This window comes from Haemaphysalis longicornis, unplaced genomic scaffold, assembly GCF_048455015.1.
Source record: "Haemaphysalis longicornis isolate Haplotype H1 unplaced genomic scaffold, Haemaphysalis longicornis Haplotype H1 scaffold_8, whole genome shotgun sequence".
Classification (NCBI taxonomy): domain Eukaryota; kingdom Metazoa; phylum Arthropoda; class Arachnida; order Ixodida; family Ixodidae; genus Haemaphysalis; species Haemaphysalis longicornis.
This window is the reverse complement of record NW_027526445.1, coordinates 139,629,403-139,648,307: the sequence shown is the minus strand read 5'-3', so window position 1 is coordinate 139,648,307 and position 18,905 is coordinate 139,629,403. Positions and strand designations below refer to the sequence as shown.

The 18,905-nt window shown below is 46.3% G+C and overlaps 1 protein-coding gene across 1 annotated transcript in view; it reads left to right on the top strand.

Moving 5' to 3' along the window:
• LOC144150171 (protein arginine N-methyltransferase 5-like) overlaps positions 1–18,383 on the top strand; it is a 55,728-nt gene extending 37,345 nt beyond the window's left edge. The window contains exons 11-17 of the mRNA XM_077682011.1: positions 402–524; positions 3,850–4,025; positions 6,267–6,376; positions 10,314–10,407; positions 12,886–13,002; positions 14,469–14,533; positions 18,009–18,383. Of these exons, the coding sequence (XP_077538137.1) occupies positions 402–524; positions 3,850–4,025; positions 6,267–6,376; positions 10,314–10,407; positions 12,886–13,002; positions 14,469–14,533; positions 18,009–18,161 (838 nt within the window). The 3' untranslated portion in view covers positions 18,162–18,383. The remainder of the gene's footprint in view (positions 1–401; positions 525–3,849; positions 4,026–6,266; positions 6,377–10,313; positions 10,408–12,885; positions 13,003–14,468; positions 14,534–18,008) is intronic.
• Positions 18,384–18,905: the final 522 nt, after the last annotated feature.

Here is an 18,905-nt window from a genome sequence, read left to right as displayed (position 1 = left end):
CAAACAGGATTCTTTGACATCCTAGAGACTGCTTCATCTGTTTTCTTTAATATTTATTTATTTATTTATTTATTTATTTACTTACTTATTTATTTAATACATGCTGCAGGCCCATTTAAGGGCCCAAGCAGGAGGGGCATAATCAAGGTATACATAAAAACACATATCAGCAAGCAGGTTATCTCAGTTATCTGAATATCTCAATTATTTGTTGGAAGTTTTTGATAAAGTTGGCGTCATTGTTATCGTGACAGAGGGGTGTTTTTAATGAACCAAACTTTAAAAAAAAATGTTTCTCTTCATGGCTTTAGAGGGAAAAGGGCGCAAGCTTCCACTTTTGGTTGTGTAGCGAGATCCATCTGAGGTAACTGTTCCACTTTCACCGCCTTTCAACCTCGCAGCGTGGTCATGGTGGTGGGTGCTGGCAGGGGTCCCTTGGTGACGGCAACTCTGAACGCGTCTGAGCGCGCCCAGCAGAAGGTTCGGGTCTACGCCGTCGAGAAGAACCCCAACGCTGTGGTCACGTGAGTGTCGTTTCTTTCCCGACACTCTCAGTATCATTTGTTTGAATGAGATGCAACGCTGCGTGCCGGGAACACAGAAGCTCTCGATGACAGTAGACAAATCAGGGGTTTTCTGTCAGACGTTGTTTTTCACTTCCAAAGCAATCTTTAACCAAAAAACCGTGTTATGTTTTAAGTGAACAGCACTTTAGGGGCTCACCTTCTCGTCGTAGCTTGCTCACTGGGCCAAAGTAGAGCCGCACGGCGTTCCGTTGTCGCGGCATCCCACAGAGGATTCGCAAGCCAAGCAGTTTATATAGGCATAAGCATTTGAAACTCGTGAACCGCTGGCGCTTGTCCTACATCTCCCCGTTGTTTAGTGCAAAGAAAACTGCAGGTAAATTTGAGGCAAAATATACGTAATAAACCGGCAACGCCCACGTTCCTTTAGTTAGGAACACTCGTTCGGTTGGTTTTCACGATAGTAAGTGAAAAAAAGTGGTGGTGCAACGCCGGCACATGCGGTAGGAAAAGCAAGCAGAAAAAGAACGTAACTCCCGCTGGCGCAGTTTTAGGCAGGGGGCGTGCGAGCACTGTGAAGGCGGGAAATGTGAATTGCATGGGGTGGTAGCAGTGAGCGGATAACAGCGGTACAGCCCATTAGGGCAAATCACTGCTCGGCACTTCCGACAGCTTTCACATTGAGTGGAACGGCTTTAATTTGTTGTTGGTTTCTTCCAGTCAGTGTTAGCCTCTCGTTTCATCTCACTTTTTTCTTTCTGGTGCGAGGAATCGTTTCAAAATATTTCTGGCTCCCTTTGTAAGTTTTGTCTAAAGTAGGGGCAAAAAATAGTACTGCTGTCCTTAGACGACCGAGCAACGGCAGATAAAACATTGTGCAACATTTTAATTTCTTCGTGTTAGCATGCCATGATGCCACTTTGTTCCTTATGCCTTCTTCTCCCTCACACTGTGCATACTTGCAGTGACTGCGTATAAGCAAACAACAGGTTGCTTTGAACTTAGAGCCGTCTAGCCTATATTTAAGCTGTCTTTTCTTTAAACATTAAAATGCACAAGATTAGCAGAACAGAGAAGTTCGTAGCGTTAACTGAAAACAGAGGTGCGTTATAGTTTCAGAGAATGAAACTAAACCAACATTTTCTTTTTTGTTACGTGTTTTCAGACTAAAACCAACTTCTCATCTTTGAATGGAGCATGCTGCATTTACTCGCATATTGTATGCAGTATTTTTTTTTCCCCAGAAAGTAATTGATTTGGTGCATTCTTTGATGACACAGGACAAGTATTCACACCTTTTTTTTTTTTTTTTCTTTTTTGCTTGCGATACTGATTTAGCAACAGTCCTTGCACACAAGTCGTTACTAAGTTTTGGGATGACCTTCACTAACCTTCATTCCATAGCAGCCAATGGAAGTAGCACAAATTCAACTCAGTCTTGAAACTTGTTGGAATCAGAAAATTCACTACCGTGCATTAGAACTATGAAAACGTTTTGGTTGGTTGTCCAACGATCGCCATGTTAGAAACTTCGCATACAAAAGACCTTGAGTCCCTTGAGTGTCTCTTCTAACGAGGTTTTGCTGTATTTCTAAAACTTCTTATTGGTGCACGATGGTTGGCAAGTGACGATGACAGTTGCCATCAAAGGCTCACAGTTGATTCCCAAACTCCCATATGGGCCCGTTGTCCACATAACCTGCGATTCCCACATACCGACTCAGGGTGCTTTTGGCCAGCAAAGAAGACAGCTGCCATCATAGGCTGACAACTGATTTGCTTGTTTAATTTCGATGCAGATTCCCATTGGCATAGTGCCCTTGCATTCAGGATGCATAAGCAGGGTTAAAGGGACCCTGCAACACTTCTGATAAATGCTTTCACTCTTTCCTTCGCGTCTGGAAGCACTGCGAAAGCTACAGTTACCACTAACAACCGCGGCACTGCATGATTTGCTCGTCAGAGCAGAACTATCCGTCTTCCGTTTCTGCTTTGCTTTGTGGCTTTTTTTAAAGCTGGCTATAGAATGCGTTCATAGCTGCAACTGGAGGAAAGCCGGTCAATAGCCGCTACACCGCTGTAATGACATAATTCCAGTGGTCGAAGAACACCAAGACCAGGAAAGAGAGAAAAGTATTTTGAGCAAGTTTCTGAGTTATCTCATGGGCATAGAGCAGTAAGTTGCGGCTGAGGTACTTTGCGGCCCCCTAATCTAAGTACTGGGTGTGTTGGGTGACTACGTTCTGCAAACATTTAGGATTTCGAGAAAAGTTGAGAAAAGCTTTGCAGGGTCCCTATAACTCGTTCAGTACAGCGCCATAGGCCATCGGACGCCGGTGTCCGATAATTTGAAATGTCCCGCAAACGCTAAAAACGGCGCCTGGTGGACAACTAACGCCATCTGGCGTATTTATTGACAACTTATTTTTCGATTTTATTATGTTTTGTTGATGTTTCGTGTACAGAGACCGCGCCAAGAGTGAAATTTGAACCCGCGATAGTGGCGAGTTGTGTGAAAATGGCGTCTGCTGTATTTGGGCTGTATTTATAAACAAAACGGGCTTCCTATCTGACGACTGCGGCTTTACACATTGATGTGTAGGGTCTGGACAACGTATGGTAGGAATATTTTGCTAAATGCACCGCGTCATATCGCGTTATCATCTTCATGATAGCCTGGCACTCGTGTCAGATTACCGCTACGGAGCGATGCGCGACACTTCTCAAGAGCGCTATTTTTTTCTGGTTTTTTACCACTAAAGTGAAAAGGATTTTGCGTCAGAACACAAAAGTGTGCTTGGACGCATGACCGGCTTACACTCGCGTGGCTTCGAGGAGTGGCACAGCCGTCAGTTCCGCTAGGTTGATGGGTCCAAAAATACAAACCTTGGTGTACAGTGTTGATATATATATTGAATCATAGCCAAGAAATGTAGGAACAATTTGTATATCTTAGAATTCCTAAAATAATGTTTAGGCTCATTACAATCGCCTATATACGTTGCGTGTATACTTTTTTGTGCATTTTTCTCTGATTATTTGACTAATAAACTGTAAGTAATTGTACTTTTCACAAAACTGCTGGTATGTGTTTGCAAGAGCAATCTATAAGCTACAATCGCATGCATAGCAATTCTAAATGTGTCCACTAGCTCAAGAGAAAAAAATAGTTTTGTGGAAGCACTAAAAAATCTGCCGTTTTTCCGCCATAACGAAAGAGTTAAGTGCCACCAGTAATGTTTGGTTGCACTTGAGAGCAGAGACCTCTACACTGTCATAACTGACACATGCCTTCTCTCTGTCCTTCCCTCTTCTGCATGCCCAGCCTGCTCACCCTGAAGGAGGAGACCTGGAAGGAGCGGGTGACGGTCGTGTCGTGTGACATGCGCGACTTCGAGGCGCCCGAGAAGGCCGACATCCTGGTGTCCGAGCTCCTGGGCTCCTTCGGGGACAACGAAGTCTCGCCGGAGTGCCTGGACGGGGCGCAGCGTTTCCTCAAAGGTGACCTTCTTGGCACAGCGCATGTTTCTCAGGGAAATGATAGCACGGTACTGGGCAGTCCCCATCAAAAACGTTCTCTTACAATTTAAAGCTGGCTTGGGAGTGCATGAATGCTATTGTATACGTGGGCTTGTGCGGGATTGGATCTCTTACATCAGACGAGAAAGTGTTTGACATTGCTTTCTTCATCGCTTCATCCTATAATTCATTTTTCCTTCTCTTTCCATCAGTATGCGCCCACAATAGCGATGCTTCCTTATAGATCTGCTTCACTGTAGCTGTGCTCCACTATGGCTTGAAAACACAGCGCTGACTCTTCAGGATGAAATAAAAAAGCGAGTACAGATAAGCAAGATTGGGAACACGAGAACGAAGCACATTTTGCCTCTGTGCAGCTTTGTTGGAGGATTTTGTTTTTGAAAGTGGGATGGTTGGCAGGGTCAGTGGACTCTTCCATTGCCCCCTGTCTGGATAAACCCAGAAATTTAGTGGAGAGGTGTAGTGGTATTGAAGACGAGCTCGTTTGAAGTTACCGAGTAGTGTGCGTTAAATCTAGCAAAATGGAGCGGCTCATTTGAAGCTGCCGCAATATTATTATGGATGGTGCCAATCTTGTTCTCTTTCAAAGGGTGGTGTTGTATAAAGGATTTGCACTTGAGGTGATTATTTGGTGTGTGTGCAGAACAGTTATAAAAAAAAATCAAAGCCCCTTTCCTAGGAAAAAGATGGTTAAAATGCGAGGCTTTCTCCCACACAAACTAAGTGCAAGTCAAAGTCCAAATTCCAAACTGCTTCAACTATGTCCCAATGGCAGTATCAGATACACGTTGGTTTCATAAAGCGAGGGAACCAGATTTGATTCCTTTTTCTTTTCATTTTGGGACACTTGATGTGTCTTTGTGGAAACCGATCATCGTCGTGTGCCCCCCCATTGTGTAAAGTTAGCTTCCCTGCAGTGTGTTTTTCTTTATGATCGCCATCAGTAAAGCAAAGAAAGCTTTGGGGTTGTGCGCCCTCGAAAATGCCTTGTTACGGCTTTGAAAGTTCTTGAATAGTATCCTTGACTTGTCGCTGAATCCTGCACGGACCCTGGCCGGACGTCATTTCATCTAACTACATAGCCAGCGCAACTCAGGTCCTTCGCTTGCCTACAGCTACACAAAAAAGGGAACACAAGCACAAGAGTATGTACAGGAGCAGCCTGTATGTCTGCCTCTTTTTCGTTTGTGTTCCTTATTCTGTTTAGTTGTAGTCGAGTGAAGGATACCCCCAACATGTCCAGACTGCTAACCTTATTGCAGTATACACTAGCTTATCCTAATTTCAGCTGAATTATCTTTTGCCTGACTGCACTCTCTAATCCAAAACACTCTTTTTCTGTTCCTATAAGCAGTACTCCTACTATAATCCTTCTTTCTGTAACCTGCGGGGCCAACTTAACTTTCCTCTCAACGTGTTTAGTAAGTCCTGAAGTTTCAGCGAATCTGTGTAAGGTAGCTCAAAATCCTGTGTGCTAATTTTTCCCATGGCTGATTTTTAAAATCTGAACCTAAATGTGTGTGTTTAACTGGTCTCAAAAACATTTTAGAGCTGTGCATGATACATACTATTATTTTCATTATTTTCATATATTTTCATAACTACATTGTTAAGTGCAGAGAACTTTAGGGGCTCACCTTGCCGTCATAGCTCGCTTGCTGGACCCAAGTGGAGCCACACAGCGTACTGTCATAGTGGCGTCCTGGCGAAGCGGCGTCCCACAAAGGCTTCGAAAGCCAAGCAGTTTATATAGTCATAACCATACAAAGCTCGTGAATTGCTGCCGCTTGTCATACATCTTCCCGTTGTTTAGCGCAAAAGAAAACTGCGGGTACATTTGAGGCAAAATATGCGTAATTAACCGGCAGCGCCCGCGGTCATTTGGTTAGGAACGCTCGTTGGGTTGGTTTTCACGATAGCAAGCGAAAAAAAGTGGCAGTGCAACGCCGGCACATGTGGTAGGAAAAGTAAGCACAAAAAGAACAGAGCTCCTGCTAGCACAGTTTCAGGCAGGGGGTGCGCGAGCCCTACCAAGGCGGGAAATTTGAATTGCATTGGGTTGTAGCAGTGAGCAGATAATGGCACCACAGCCCATTGTGGTGAATCACTGCTCTGCACTCCTGGCAGCTTTCGCGTTGAGTGCGTCTTCATTTTCTTCTGTGCCGGTTGTGACGCCGTTCCTGCCTCCTCGCCTCCTTGCAGACGACGGCATCAGCATTCCGTGCCAGTACACATCGTACCTGGCCCCGATTCAGTCGCACAAGCTGTACTCCGAAGTGTCGGCACTGCGCGACAAGGACAAGCACCCGCTCGTGAGTAGTAGGGCCGCCTAGCTCTTAGCTGTTGGCCGTGAGTGCATTTGAAGTGTCTCTTGACGGAGGCAGAAGATGAAAACGCCTGTCCATCTCGATTTCGACGTCTGTTAAGGGGGGACGCGGGTCTTAGAATGGTCAAAAATGGCCAAAATATCGATTTTGAGAAAATCTAATTTTTGGAATTATTGTACCTTCAAGCACCTGCCATCAAAATATCAACGCGAAATTCCATCGGGAAATACTCTAAAATCATGTTTTGAAACGCCTCGAGGGCCACGAAATGCCCCGAATTGGGCAAAAGTTGCTTCAAATTCCCGCGCGCCCCGCGGGCGAAGCAGCCGACCGATCGCCGCCATCTTGGTCTTGTTTTGAAGCTTGTTTCTTTGTGCGCATTTTGCGATATCTCAAAATGGCGTCGCTTGAGTAGAACGACCGCCCTTGCCAGTTTTCTGAAGGCACCTTCTCGGCCGCCGATTGGCTAGAGCGGGCGCGCGCGGTTTGAGTTCGCCGTACGACCCCTCCCATTGATCGGCGCGACTGCTGTCATGGCGGTCGCCATCATGGCGTCTGCTACGCTCGTCTGACGGAGTCCGCTCTTCTGGCGCAGCGCTCGCTTAGAGCAGTTTTTTTTACAGTTTCCTCTAATTCTTCCATCGCGTACTTTCGTGAATGATGCCAGGAGACGTACGTTTGAAGAAGACGACCCGTCATGCACACGGGAAGCGAAAGCGTCGTCCGCCTATCCCAAGGTCGCGTGGTGCGACTTCGGGCCGCTCGACTCCGCCGGATGAGAATCGTTCGCCGCCTCGTATTGCCTCGCCTGCCCCATCGCCTGACCAACCACCTCCGGACTCCATACCTGGTCCAAGCACGTCCTGCCGGCTTGTCACGAGGTATTACACGGCGGAGGAAATCGCCGCGCGTACCGAACACGCGGACTAGGTGAAGCGCGGAATGGAGACAAAGTCAGCAACGTAGCGGAAATTCGACGTCCTTGAAGTGCATTTGGCGCACTCAGAGAAAGAACCCGGACACAGATTCTGTCTTAGTAGATTTTTCAATGCTGTAGGACCTTTTTGCACACGTCAGGTGCGGCAAGTGCGGGATTGCGGCGCCGGATTTGACGAAGGCTGAACGGCAGTACGGCCCCGCCGTGAAGGTCGAGGTGACGTGCTCGGTTTGTGAACACCGTGTGGAACATTTTCCCTCGACAAGGACCGAAGTATCTTGCAATATCACTCCTTTTGAAGTGAATATGAGGGCTTTAAAAGTATTCAAAGCATCGGGAAGGGGGTGACTGCTCTGTCAGATTTTTGTGCTGGTATGAACTTGTCCCACAGAGGCCTGCACCACAAGACATTCATTCCAAGCGCACTTGAGGAAAGTGGTTCAGGTTTGCGAGGACACTGCAGCAGCCTCTGAAGCTGATAGTGTGCGTGCCATCAAGGACTTGTACTCGGACCTTGGTCAGCCGCCAAACAACGTAGATGTGATGTTTGATGGCACGTGGATGACAAGGGGATGGTTGTCACACATTGGAGTGGGCTGCATCATTGAAGTGTACACCGGCTTGGTGATTGATCATGTAGTCCTCTCTAACTTTTGCTTAGGTTGCGCCATCGGACCCAAAGCTTCAGATGAGGGCTACGAAGATTGGCTGGCAGACCATGAGTGTCAGCGAAACATTGACTGTGGTGCAGGACGCATGGAGGTAGAGGCAGCCCTGATAATGTTCAAGCGCTCGCTCTCCAAGAATGGGCTGCGGTACACAACCGTGATGTCCGATGGAGATAGCCGCACCATGCACGGCTTGAAGGAAAAAGGCGTCTATGGGTTTATCCCCATAGGCCAAGAAAGTTTGCCTTTCGGCTACATTTATTTTCCCCAAAAGACCCTTTTGAGGCCAACAACATGATGCATTTGCGGAAAACACACTGCGCAGTGTCCCACCACTGTATCCTCTCAAACTTCCAGCATAAAAACCGCGAATGAAATAGCCTCACCAAAGAACAAAAAAAGGGGGGCACCTAAAGCAAGTTTCACCCTCACACTTTTGCCGTACACAATATTCTGGGTACCACAGTGCACTGTAATAGATGATGGCACTTCACGAAGGACTGTTGCAGTTTTCACGACGCCAGCAAGACGCCACCAGATTTCACAACGCTAACAAAATGCCAACCGATTCGAAGTCGATAAATTTTGCTAAATTCCTGATGGGGTCCGTTACTTGGCCTTTTGTATCTCCAGTTCTAGTTGACATTTTTGGAATCCAAAGACAGATTTGAAAATGGGAAGAACATGTCTTTGTTACTGGGAAATTTTGAAGCTACACTACTGACGGTTCATCTCATAACACATGGCCAAACTTCAAATGCAGTTTTCTCAGTTTCATATTTTTGGTCACTTCCCTCAGCCTTACGCAGCTTTTTGGAAACTTGTTTTTGCTTCATAAGGTCAATCTTGGTACCATTTTTTTCAGTACAGCCTGAGGCAGCCGATGACATTCTTAGTTTTTCTGTTTAGGCTACGCATAAATAATGACTTGCAGTTATTTTGATGAGCCAAAATATCCAATACTGCCATTTTTTGTACTTGACATATTTTTTTAGGATGCCGTGACTTTAGAGAAAAACGAAGAATGTCATTGGGTATGGGAACTCTCTGGCTATCCATTCATGTAATTAAAAGCGACAAAATGCAATGCGAAAGTTCATTAAAGCTGCGTAAGAAATTACGTAATTGTGGTTTAGACTTTGTATGATAACTTTTGAACTAACAGCACCAGCTCAAATATAATTGCATATTTGAAATCTACAGAGAAAAGCACATCCGTGTGCAAGTTTTCATAAGTTTCTACCCATAAATAAAAAAGTTAGTTTTAAGACCCTCGTCCCCCCTTAATTAATAGATCTCCTGCAGGTGGTCGAAATTCATCCAGAGCCTTATGCCATAGTGCACCTGGTAGCCCAAATGTAGTTTTGGGACTTGAAAAACCCGCAAGTTTGAAAATTTTGGGGCAGCTTTAAAACTGCACACTGTTATAGAAGCAGATGCCACGAAATTTACTGATGCTTCTTTGCGCAACAATATTTGTGTATAATATACATCATTTCGCTGCCCCCCTTCACTCAGTTCTTGCACTGGTAAATGGCGTCTCAATGACGCCGTTCATACTCTATCTTGTCCACTTTAGTTAACTGTACGGATAACTGTTCTTGTAGTTATTTTTCATTTTTCCTCTGTGTTTATGCCAATGCAATGTAATTTATTTTTGTAATTTTTTAGTGCTTGTTGTGTTGTATTTGTATTTTTTGTGACACCAATTTATTTGTGACACCCCAAAAAAATTGTTATGCATTTTGCATCTGTTAATACTGTCACGTAGCCAAAGACAACGCAGCTGTTTTGGAGGAAAACAAGTTTATCGGAGCGAGCTTGTGCTCCCCTAACAACTCAAAGACTACACAGGTGGCGTAGCATCACTCAACAAAGTGACGTGTGCTGGCGCGTGTCCGCGAATCAATTGCCGCGGTGTCTGCTCTGCGGGCATTGATCTTTCAGCATGAGTGTTATTGAGCAGTCGATTTACATCAACCACACTGTAGATAAATGAGGACCATTCTAGACTAGTCACGTTAGGGCGACACATTCTCCCTATCACATGAGGTAACAGGTGCGGCATGAGAAAGACTGAAAGAACATGTGTTTCGCTTGGGACACAGATAACGCAGCCGGGCGCAGCCGGGCGGTAAAAGCGAAAACATAAACAAATTCAATGCATGGTTCACAGCAATATTGGGCAGAGTAAGCTACCTGTTACAGTGCTGCAAAGACGCACCATTGTCAGTTAGGTAGTGTTGGAAGTTGATGTCGAGTGGAACCCTGTTGACCGGGTGTTGTCATGACTATCCCCTCCCTGGCGTGTTTGCAGACCCCGTTCGAGGTGCCCTACGTGGTGCGCTTGCACAACGTCACAGTCCTGGCCGAACAGCAGCCCCTGTTCACCTTTGTGCACCCCAACAAAGGTGGGAACATGGAATTCCGAGCGGAGTTCCGCAGTAAAATGTCAAACAGCAGCGTGTCACAAACTAAACCCTGCTGCTACTGCCTACTGACCCCCCCAGATTCATTAGGGCGGTGTCATAGAACGCACGTAGATGGTGTTCGTGCCATTGTTCGTGTAATGCTAACATGAAGTATCATCGCATTGTCTGTTGGGCTCACCTGACCAAACTCAAACTCCTATGGGACTTACTGATTCATGATGCACGGGCTTAAAAGCCATCCTGCACCAACAGGAAAAGATCTGCAGATCCGTGAAAATGCTATTAGCAGCCTATATTGCTTGTTTTTTGTTTATTATTATACCATTTCTATACTGAAATAAAAAATACAACTCTTGTTGCTACACAGTGAACGGCATCTAGTGCAGATTAGCTAGACTAAAGTGCTTCGTGACGTTTTTTTTTCTTTCAGTACAGAAGTGATGTTCTGCTAAAGTCAGCTGCCGTACTTATTCATTTATAAGGCAGTCACAGTTATAACGCGAGCGTCCAGTTTAGAGTGTTAAAAAAATTGCCAGATATATAGACCGTTCCATCGAGCGAGAGGGAAACGTACTCTCGCACTCATTGGTTGCAGCGACTGGGCCGCCTTTCCCCCTCTCTGGAGTGTGCGCGCCAATCACGGTGGGCCTAGCGCGGCTGCTCCTTTGCTTTGGCTACACTTTGTAGGCATTGTGTGTGCGGGTTTACCACTAATTTATGCATTATTTTAATGAAATGTTGCTAATAAATGAGCCAGACTAGCAGCTTGTGAGTTGCGCACTTTAAAGCACACAAGATTTTTGGCAATTTTCTGCCACTACTCCAAAGTACACGTACTTTGGAGTAGTGGCAGAAAATTCTTCTACCTTCTTTCCAAACTAAAATGGGCCTCTGAAACTTGCCTGTGCCGCAGGTGATATTAGTTTCATCTCCACCGTTGCAGTGGTACATCGCATTGCGGCATACCCAGCTCCAAGTGTTACGTGGGCTGGCCTTGGCGATTTTCACAGTGACTACTGCCTCCCTAAGGTTTTCCCTTTCTGCAGCCAAACTCAGAGGAAGTGGGGAAGGGGGCTACTGAAGGGGATTCCACCTCCCTTCTCCCCCCCTCCCGGACTCGAGCAAAATAAAGTGCACTCGCTCACTTCAGCCAAGAGTTCACTCTACTACCCAAATGTGATGTCTCCTTGTCGGCAGCATCAAACCTAGATAAAAGCAGCGCAAAAGCGAACACTTATCTGGTTGCCCAATGGCAAACGCTTAATAAGTCCTTATATGATGCTCTCCAGGAGCTGTGTTGTTTTGTTGGATTTATGTTGTATGTACATCAGTTGCAGGGCTAAATTGTGCTGCAGAGCAGCTTGAAATTCTAGAGAGAGGAAATTTTGTTTATAGTTGGCGGCAGTGGTGGCTGAGGCTGATGTGTTAATATATCGATAAGATTTATAACAAACTATGTAATATGCCAAATACTTACTAAGTTCACCCAAAACTACCTGTATTAAACCCTGTAGGGATATGAAGCTTAGCAACGTTAAAACTTGGGCGAGTTGGTGGTGCATGTTGAACCACAGCGCAAACGACGCACAGGGATATGAAGCCAGAAGTCTGTTACACTGACGCATGCTTCTGCTTGTTGCCCATGGGCGCCGAGCGTATCACGGTTAGATCGTTTGAACAAACATCAGTTTTTGCAGTAAATGAATCAAAATACCCGCTATATGCGATCCTGGAGACACACACACAAGCAAAAAAAATTGTGACGAAGTATTGGAAACATATGTTCAACACGGCATCGTTTACCCACTCTGGAACACGCTATGTCAAGGCGAATTGCAGCTCCACCGCGGCCCAAAAAGCCGCAAATTTAAGCCAGATTGTTTAAACTGGTCCTATGCAACAACTTTCCCATTTGAGGTATATTACGGAAAAGAATGTACAACGTGCTACAGCGAAAAATTCACCGAGCCGCTGCTGGCTCCAATGCGTCGTGGAGCAAGCGCCCAAGCCAGCAAATTGGCCAGCTATGAGAGGGCGCTGCGCATGCAAGATGGCGGCTCCCTTGTTTGAACAGTCTATATACTGAGCCTCGAATATACTGAGCTTTATACTGAGCTTTGAATATACTGAGCTATATACTGAGTTTCGAGACTATCGGTTTTGAAAAAAAAAAAAACCTCACCTTATATTTGAATAAATACGGTATTTATCACTCTTGCCCTTATTAGGTGACTGTAGTGCAAAGTTTGAAAGTGTTTCAATGTTTCTTGAATTTTCTCGGTTAAAAGAATGTCTTTCATGGCTGGAATGGCACAGAACAAAGGCTGGTTCTTTCAAATTCAGCGGTTACGTTTTGGCTTATGGCAGTGCAGGCTTGCTTTACCACATTGCATTGACAAAAAAAATTAGAAAATAGTCCACAACTTTACTGTATTCTTACTTATTCATTTTTTGCAGAGACTCCGTTTGACAACAACCGCTACAAGGTCCTTAAGTTTGAAATCCCGGACAACTACCACCTACATGGATTTGCTGGCTACTTCGACACAATTCTGTACAAAGACATCAAGCTCAGTAAGGCTTTCCATTTTGATGGGATATTTTTTAAGGCCTCAGCGTGCCATTGTGTGAACAAGCAGGGTTGTCATTGTGTTACAGTCTAGTCCACTTATAACAATATCCAAGTGCCAAGGAAATGTCATCGTTATAACTAAAGCCCTAGCTTTCCGCGCTTCCGCGAAAAATTGCGGAAATAAAGTTTTCTCGCGGAGATCCGAAAAAAAAATTTTAAAAGTGTGGCGCTACGTCCCCAAAACGATAGTCAGTGGAATGTGGTGGGAAAGGGGTATTTTCAAATAATAACGGCAAAATGTTTTCTATTATTTCTCTGAAATGTTTTTACTCTTAAAAATAAATTTGTAGCTGCGTATTCCAACTTTATCAAACAATAAAAGTAGTTAAGTGGCGCAGCGTGCGCCATCACCCAAATCAAGGGGCTCAGCCATAGCCGGCCATAGCCGTAGTCAACTATCCATCTAACGCGAACAAGAGTAGGCACCATCTTTTGCTGTATTCACGGCGGAGGACCGGCCCTGCCGGCTTTGTTTTTCAAGGTGGTGTGAGCGGTGTCGAGATGGCCCTTTCAAAATCTCATTTGAGCAAGAAAACAGCCAAACAACGCGCTCGAAAGTACAAGCAAGCCAGCTTCTACGAAGATGGGGGAATCTTTTTTTGTGGAGTCGCGTGAGAACAGTTGACTACCGTCGCAAGTCAACTATTGACGAGCACATTGAAATCAACTGACACCGTAAGAACACCGACTCTCACAAGCGAAAATGTGAACAACCATCAGAAGACGGCGCTGGGAGTTCGGGAACAGCTCCTAAGCAAAGCCAACTGCAAATGCTGGAGTCCGTAATCACCGCTGGTGAAATGCAAGCTGCTGCACGGAGAGCCGGCAGCAGCTTGCATTTTCGGTGCATGCTGTAGCAGGATTCAATCGTTATATCTAATATCGCATCACTGGAGCATTGTAATAAGCAGATTATTTTACCACAGAGCGCATGCAAGGGTGGACGGGGTCGTATATATTCATCGTTGTATCCGATATATTGTTATAAACCATATCGTTATAAGTGGACTCAACTGTAGTTGTCGTCCAATACAGAAAGTAGCCTCTGTGCTATGACTCGTGCATTCGATTCTAGCCGCAGTGTTTCTTTTGTTTCTGATGGAGGCAAAAAACGAGAACGTGTGTGTGTTGTGTGTCAAGTTTCGGGCTCTCGTTAAAGATGCCTGGGTGGTCAAAGTTAATCTGGGTCCCTCCACTACGGTGCAGCCCGTCTGTAGTTTCGGCGCATAAAACCTCTCCAAAATTTGGAATAGTCGGACCATAAAGGCCTCAGTGGCATGTCCCTTTGGAGAACCAGTTTGCCCTAGTTCCATGCATATTTTGTGTTTTTGCACCGTCAAGGGGTGCGTTTGTTGCGCTAGTGCCGCATGCAACAATAGTGTTGTTTTCTGGTTTTTCTTTTTCGTAGGTATCTGCCCGAACACCCACTCCCCTGGAATGTTCAGCTGGTTCCCCATGCTGTTTCCCCTCAAAGTGAGTATCGGTCCAACCTGGTCACCGTCAGATTCGAACGGTGTTCACGCCTCTTGAATGAACCTGCTTTATTAGCCTCCAATTGGGTGATGATCGGGGGTAAAAAGGACGCTATGCATAGGAGACAGTGAGCGGATTGAAAAAAGGGTCAGGGGGGGGTGCTTGCATCTTTGCCGATTCCTTCGGAAGAAATGTTAACCCTGAGTTTCTTTTCCTGATTATTTTCTCCACTATGTCCTGGCAGTATTATGTTTTACCTGTCAATTATAAGATAAAATATGGTGCCACAATGTCTCAAAGCCAATCATGTGCTGCGTGAACATACATGATTTCCTATTTTTACCCGCCGTGGTGGCTCAGTGGCTAAGGTGTTGCGCTGCTGAGCACGAGGTCGCGGGTTCGATTCCCAGCCACGGCGGCCACTTTTCTAATGGAGGCGAAAAACGGAAACACCCAAGTGTATGAGATTTCGGCGCACATTGAAGATCCCCACGTGGTCAGAATTATTCCTTGAGCCATCCACTCTGGTGCGCCTTGTCGTGTGCGTTGCATCGGCGCGTTAAACCCCACAATCAACCAATCAATCAATCATCATTTCCTATTTAATTATATCCCCCTGTAGTAAAATACATACCAATAAGGCGTTCCTGTAGCTGAAAATTCATAAAGGCCTAGCCAAAGTTTCTGCTACAGATTATGCGGAGTTGTCTTGCGAGTTGGACTGTTAATCAATCAGGTGTTTTCTGGTAGTTTTGGCAAGTGCCCAGGCTGAACTGCTTTGCTCACTTCAAAAAAACATTGTCATTAGGCTTAGCATGCAAAGCATGCAAAGCAATGTCGAGCGCTGTTGGCCCCACACTAACATCGTCCCTTTTCCCCCACGTTTAACTTTGTGCCTGACACGAGTGCCAGGCTATCATGAAGGTGATAGCGCGATATGACGTGGCGCATTTGGCAAAATATCCCCACCCTATGTTGTCCAGACTCTATACATCAATGTGTAAAGCCGCAGTCGTCAGATTGGAAGCCCGTTTTGTTTATAAATACAGCCCAAATACAGCGGACGCCATTTTCACACAACTCGCCACTATCGCGGGTTCAAATTTCACTCTTGGTGCAGTCTCTGCACGCGAAATATCAACACATAATAAAATTGAAAAATGAGTTGTCAATAAATACGCCAGATGGCGTTAGTTGTCCGCCAGGCGCCGTTTTTAGCTTTCGCGGGACGTTTGAAATCATGTCTGTGTCCGATGGCCTATGGCGCCATAAGGAAAGAGTTAAGTAGAGACGTTTTTAATGCGGCCAGTCACAGTTTCGTTTTCAGCAGGTGCCGCAAAACATGAGTTTTGTGTAAACAAAGCTGTCTACGTGACCATCGGACGGATATCACAGAGCAGAGCTGCCGTAGCACTGTTGAATCCGCGTCGCTGGCACTTTCTGCAAATGCCCCTATGTACTGATCGTGTCAGCCGCTTAATTAAAAAGCGACCATGGACGTGATGCAAATGCCGTGAGTGCGAATTGCTGCCGCGGCTAGAGAACGACGCGCGACGCTCGAGACAGTGGGTGGGGAGACGCGCATTGGCAGCAGCCGGCCGGTCTGCCTACAGGTCTGCCTACAGATGTGTTAGGCTTGACGCTGCGGCAGATATTCGATTGCCGCTCTCGTAAGCGGTGAAGGTGACGATTTTTAAGGCATTTCGCCATTTCATCATTAACTCCTTTCTCGTATGTGCAGTCGAACACGGATATAACTCCTTTCTCGTACAGTCGAACACGGATATATCGAACACGGGTATATCGAATTCTCGTCTATATCTAACTCATAAATTATTCCCTTGAAAATTCTGTGTAAAAGTATAGGAATTCGTACGTTTATATCGAACCGTATTTTTCCCTACATTGGGTATATCGAACGCCGCGCGAGCCGGAAGGTGCTCTTCGGCGGTCGCTGCACCCCCGATTAAGGTTGAGGAGGATGTGGAGCATGCGCGGTATGGCGAAGACTGGCTCGCGGAACTAAACCCCCCTACCGGAACGAATTTGCGCTTGCCCGCTCGCGCCCCGCTACCGGCCGCCGTAGCGTTAGCGGACGGAGCCTGGTATGCTGAATCTCTCTAGGCACAGAAGCCCGAACGCTGGGAAAATGTGGCAGTGCGAGGTAGGGATGCCCCGATTGGGGCCATACATATGATGACAGGCGCTTGGAGCGGCATGAAGAAGGAGACCGTGGCCAACTGCTTCCGGAATGCAGGCTTTGTAACGGCCGAACTTTCAGAAGACGGCGACGACAACGGCGGATGCATGGGCGACACGTTTCGTGAGTTGTCATCCCTTTTCCCGGCTGCTGTTCCAGCCGGAGTGTCTGCCGACAACTTCGTGAACGCTGACACCAATGTTCAGGCTGTTGCGAGCCTCAGTGACGAGGATATTGTAGCTGCGGTTGCAGGCACCCAGGCTGATAGCTCGAGTGGCGAAGATCGTCCGGACGAGGAGGCGGCTACACGATCGTACTCCGCGGGTGAAGTGGCCACTGCGTTCAGCTTGATTCGCTGTTGTTGCGATGACATGGAAGGACCTGGGCTGTCGCACCTGGACAGGCTCGAGAAGATCGAGACCAGCGTCTTTAATTTCATTTCCAGGACGAAGAAGCAGGCCAAGATCAGCGATTTTTTTTTCACGGAAATAAAGCGTCCGGTTGCGTCGTGAGTGCGGAATTAGTTGTCATTCATGAATGCGCCGATCGGTAAGTGATCGCCCGCCATAGGTGAGGTCTCAGAGCCCATATTTTTTATATCGAATTTTTCATATATCGAACTATTTCGCGATCCCCTTGGAGTTAGATATATCCGTGTTCGACTGTATAATGCTTGAGTCCCATTTCCTGCAGCAGTAACAAGCTATCGCTCGAGCTACTTGCACCGGCCTGCGCCACTTCGCGACCATGGCCACCGCTGGCGCAGCAACCGTGTGGCTCGCTCAGTGTGCTTTCTGTGTCCTCAGCGCGTTTTCGCGTCCGTTGTAATAAAAAGCAATAAAAATAAAGTGCCTCGGATCGCTGTAGAACTTAGGTCGTGGCCAAATTCGCGATGAGCCAACAAAATCCCGGCATGTCCGCTGCCAATGATCGGATCGTTCGTTGCTCGAGAGCAGAAGTTCGAGCTGGCAAGAAATGCCGGCAGTGCAGAAGCAGCCAACACAAACTCGTGGCGTGCTTGGATGTTGCTTATTTACTCCACATCCAGGAAATGTCGATTGCGCGAGGTCCTCCGCTGGCTGCTCGGTTGCGTTTCGCACGCTTTAAAACTGATTTTAAATACGTGCTGGTCTGTATCTGCCGCTGATATTTTGCAGACAATGTATGTGTGGTCACACCAATCTATCGCTGAAGTTATCTCGCCTTCGAAATTTCGTGGCAGTACCCCTTAAAGTGTCCTTGCAAGTTGTCGATTCTATTTGTGTCTCTCTGCAGGCCCCCGTCCGTTTGCACAAGGGCTGCACGCTGGAGATTCACTTCTGGCGCTGCGTCGGCCGCAGTAAGGTCTGGTACGAGTGGCTCGTGGCCAGCCCGGAAGTCGGAACAGTGCACAATCCGTGCGGCCGCTCCTATACTATAGGACTGTGATCACCGGGGGGAGAAAGGGGGGCTGCTGCTGCCACTTCTTCAAGAGGACTGTCGACTGAAAGCTCATACCTGGCATTGTCCAAGGAGTGCATGAAGCTGAATGTACAGTGTTGCTTTCTCGAGGATGGAAGACATCAGTGGGCCAAAGTATGGTTGGTCTCAATGCTCAACAAGTGTTGTTCACCATCATAACATTAATAAATTATCCACTTTGTTGGTTAACTCGTGGTTTTCTATTATTGGAGCTACGACGCGTCTGGGTAGTTTATAAATTGCGCTTTACAAATTGTGATTTGTAAAGTGCACCTATCTCACATTGCTCTGCTCTGCTGAGGCTAATGAGCGTTACTTTAGTTTTCTGCATATCGATTTTCAGGCCCGCAATTCTACTGTGTTGATCCAGTGCGGTAAGCATGCTCTGCAATTCATCCCCCCGAGTTACTTAGCAAGGCAGCGTCATCAGCAAATCTGAGTTTACCGAGGTATTCCCATTAACTTTTGCGCCCACCTGTTCCCAACCCAATGTTGTCAGTACTTGTAAACATGGTGTGAATAACATTTTAGAGATTGTGTCTACTTGTCTGATGCCCTTCTTTATGGGTATTTTGCTGATATTTTACTTTAGAAACTTATAAATTTATAAGTTGCAGTTTAGGAAAATTTTGATGTCTCTAATATGGCTCAAAACACCTTTGGAACTTTAGAAAACCAAATTGCCGAAAGTGGAAATCGTGAACCATGGGC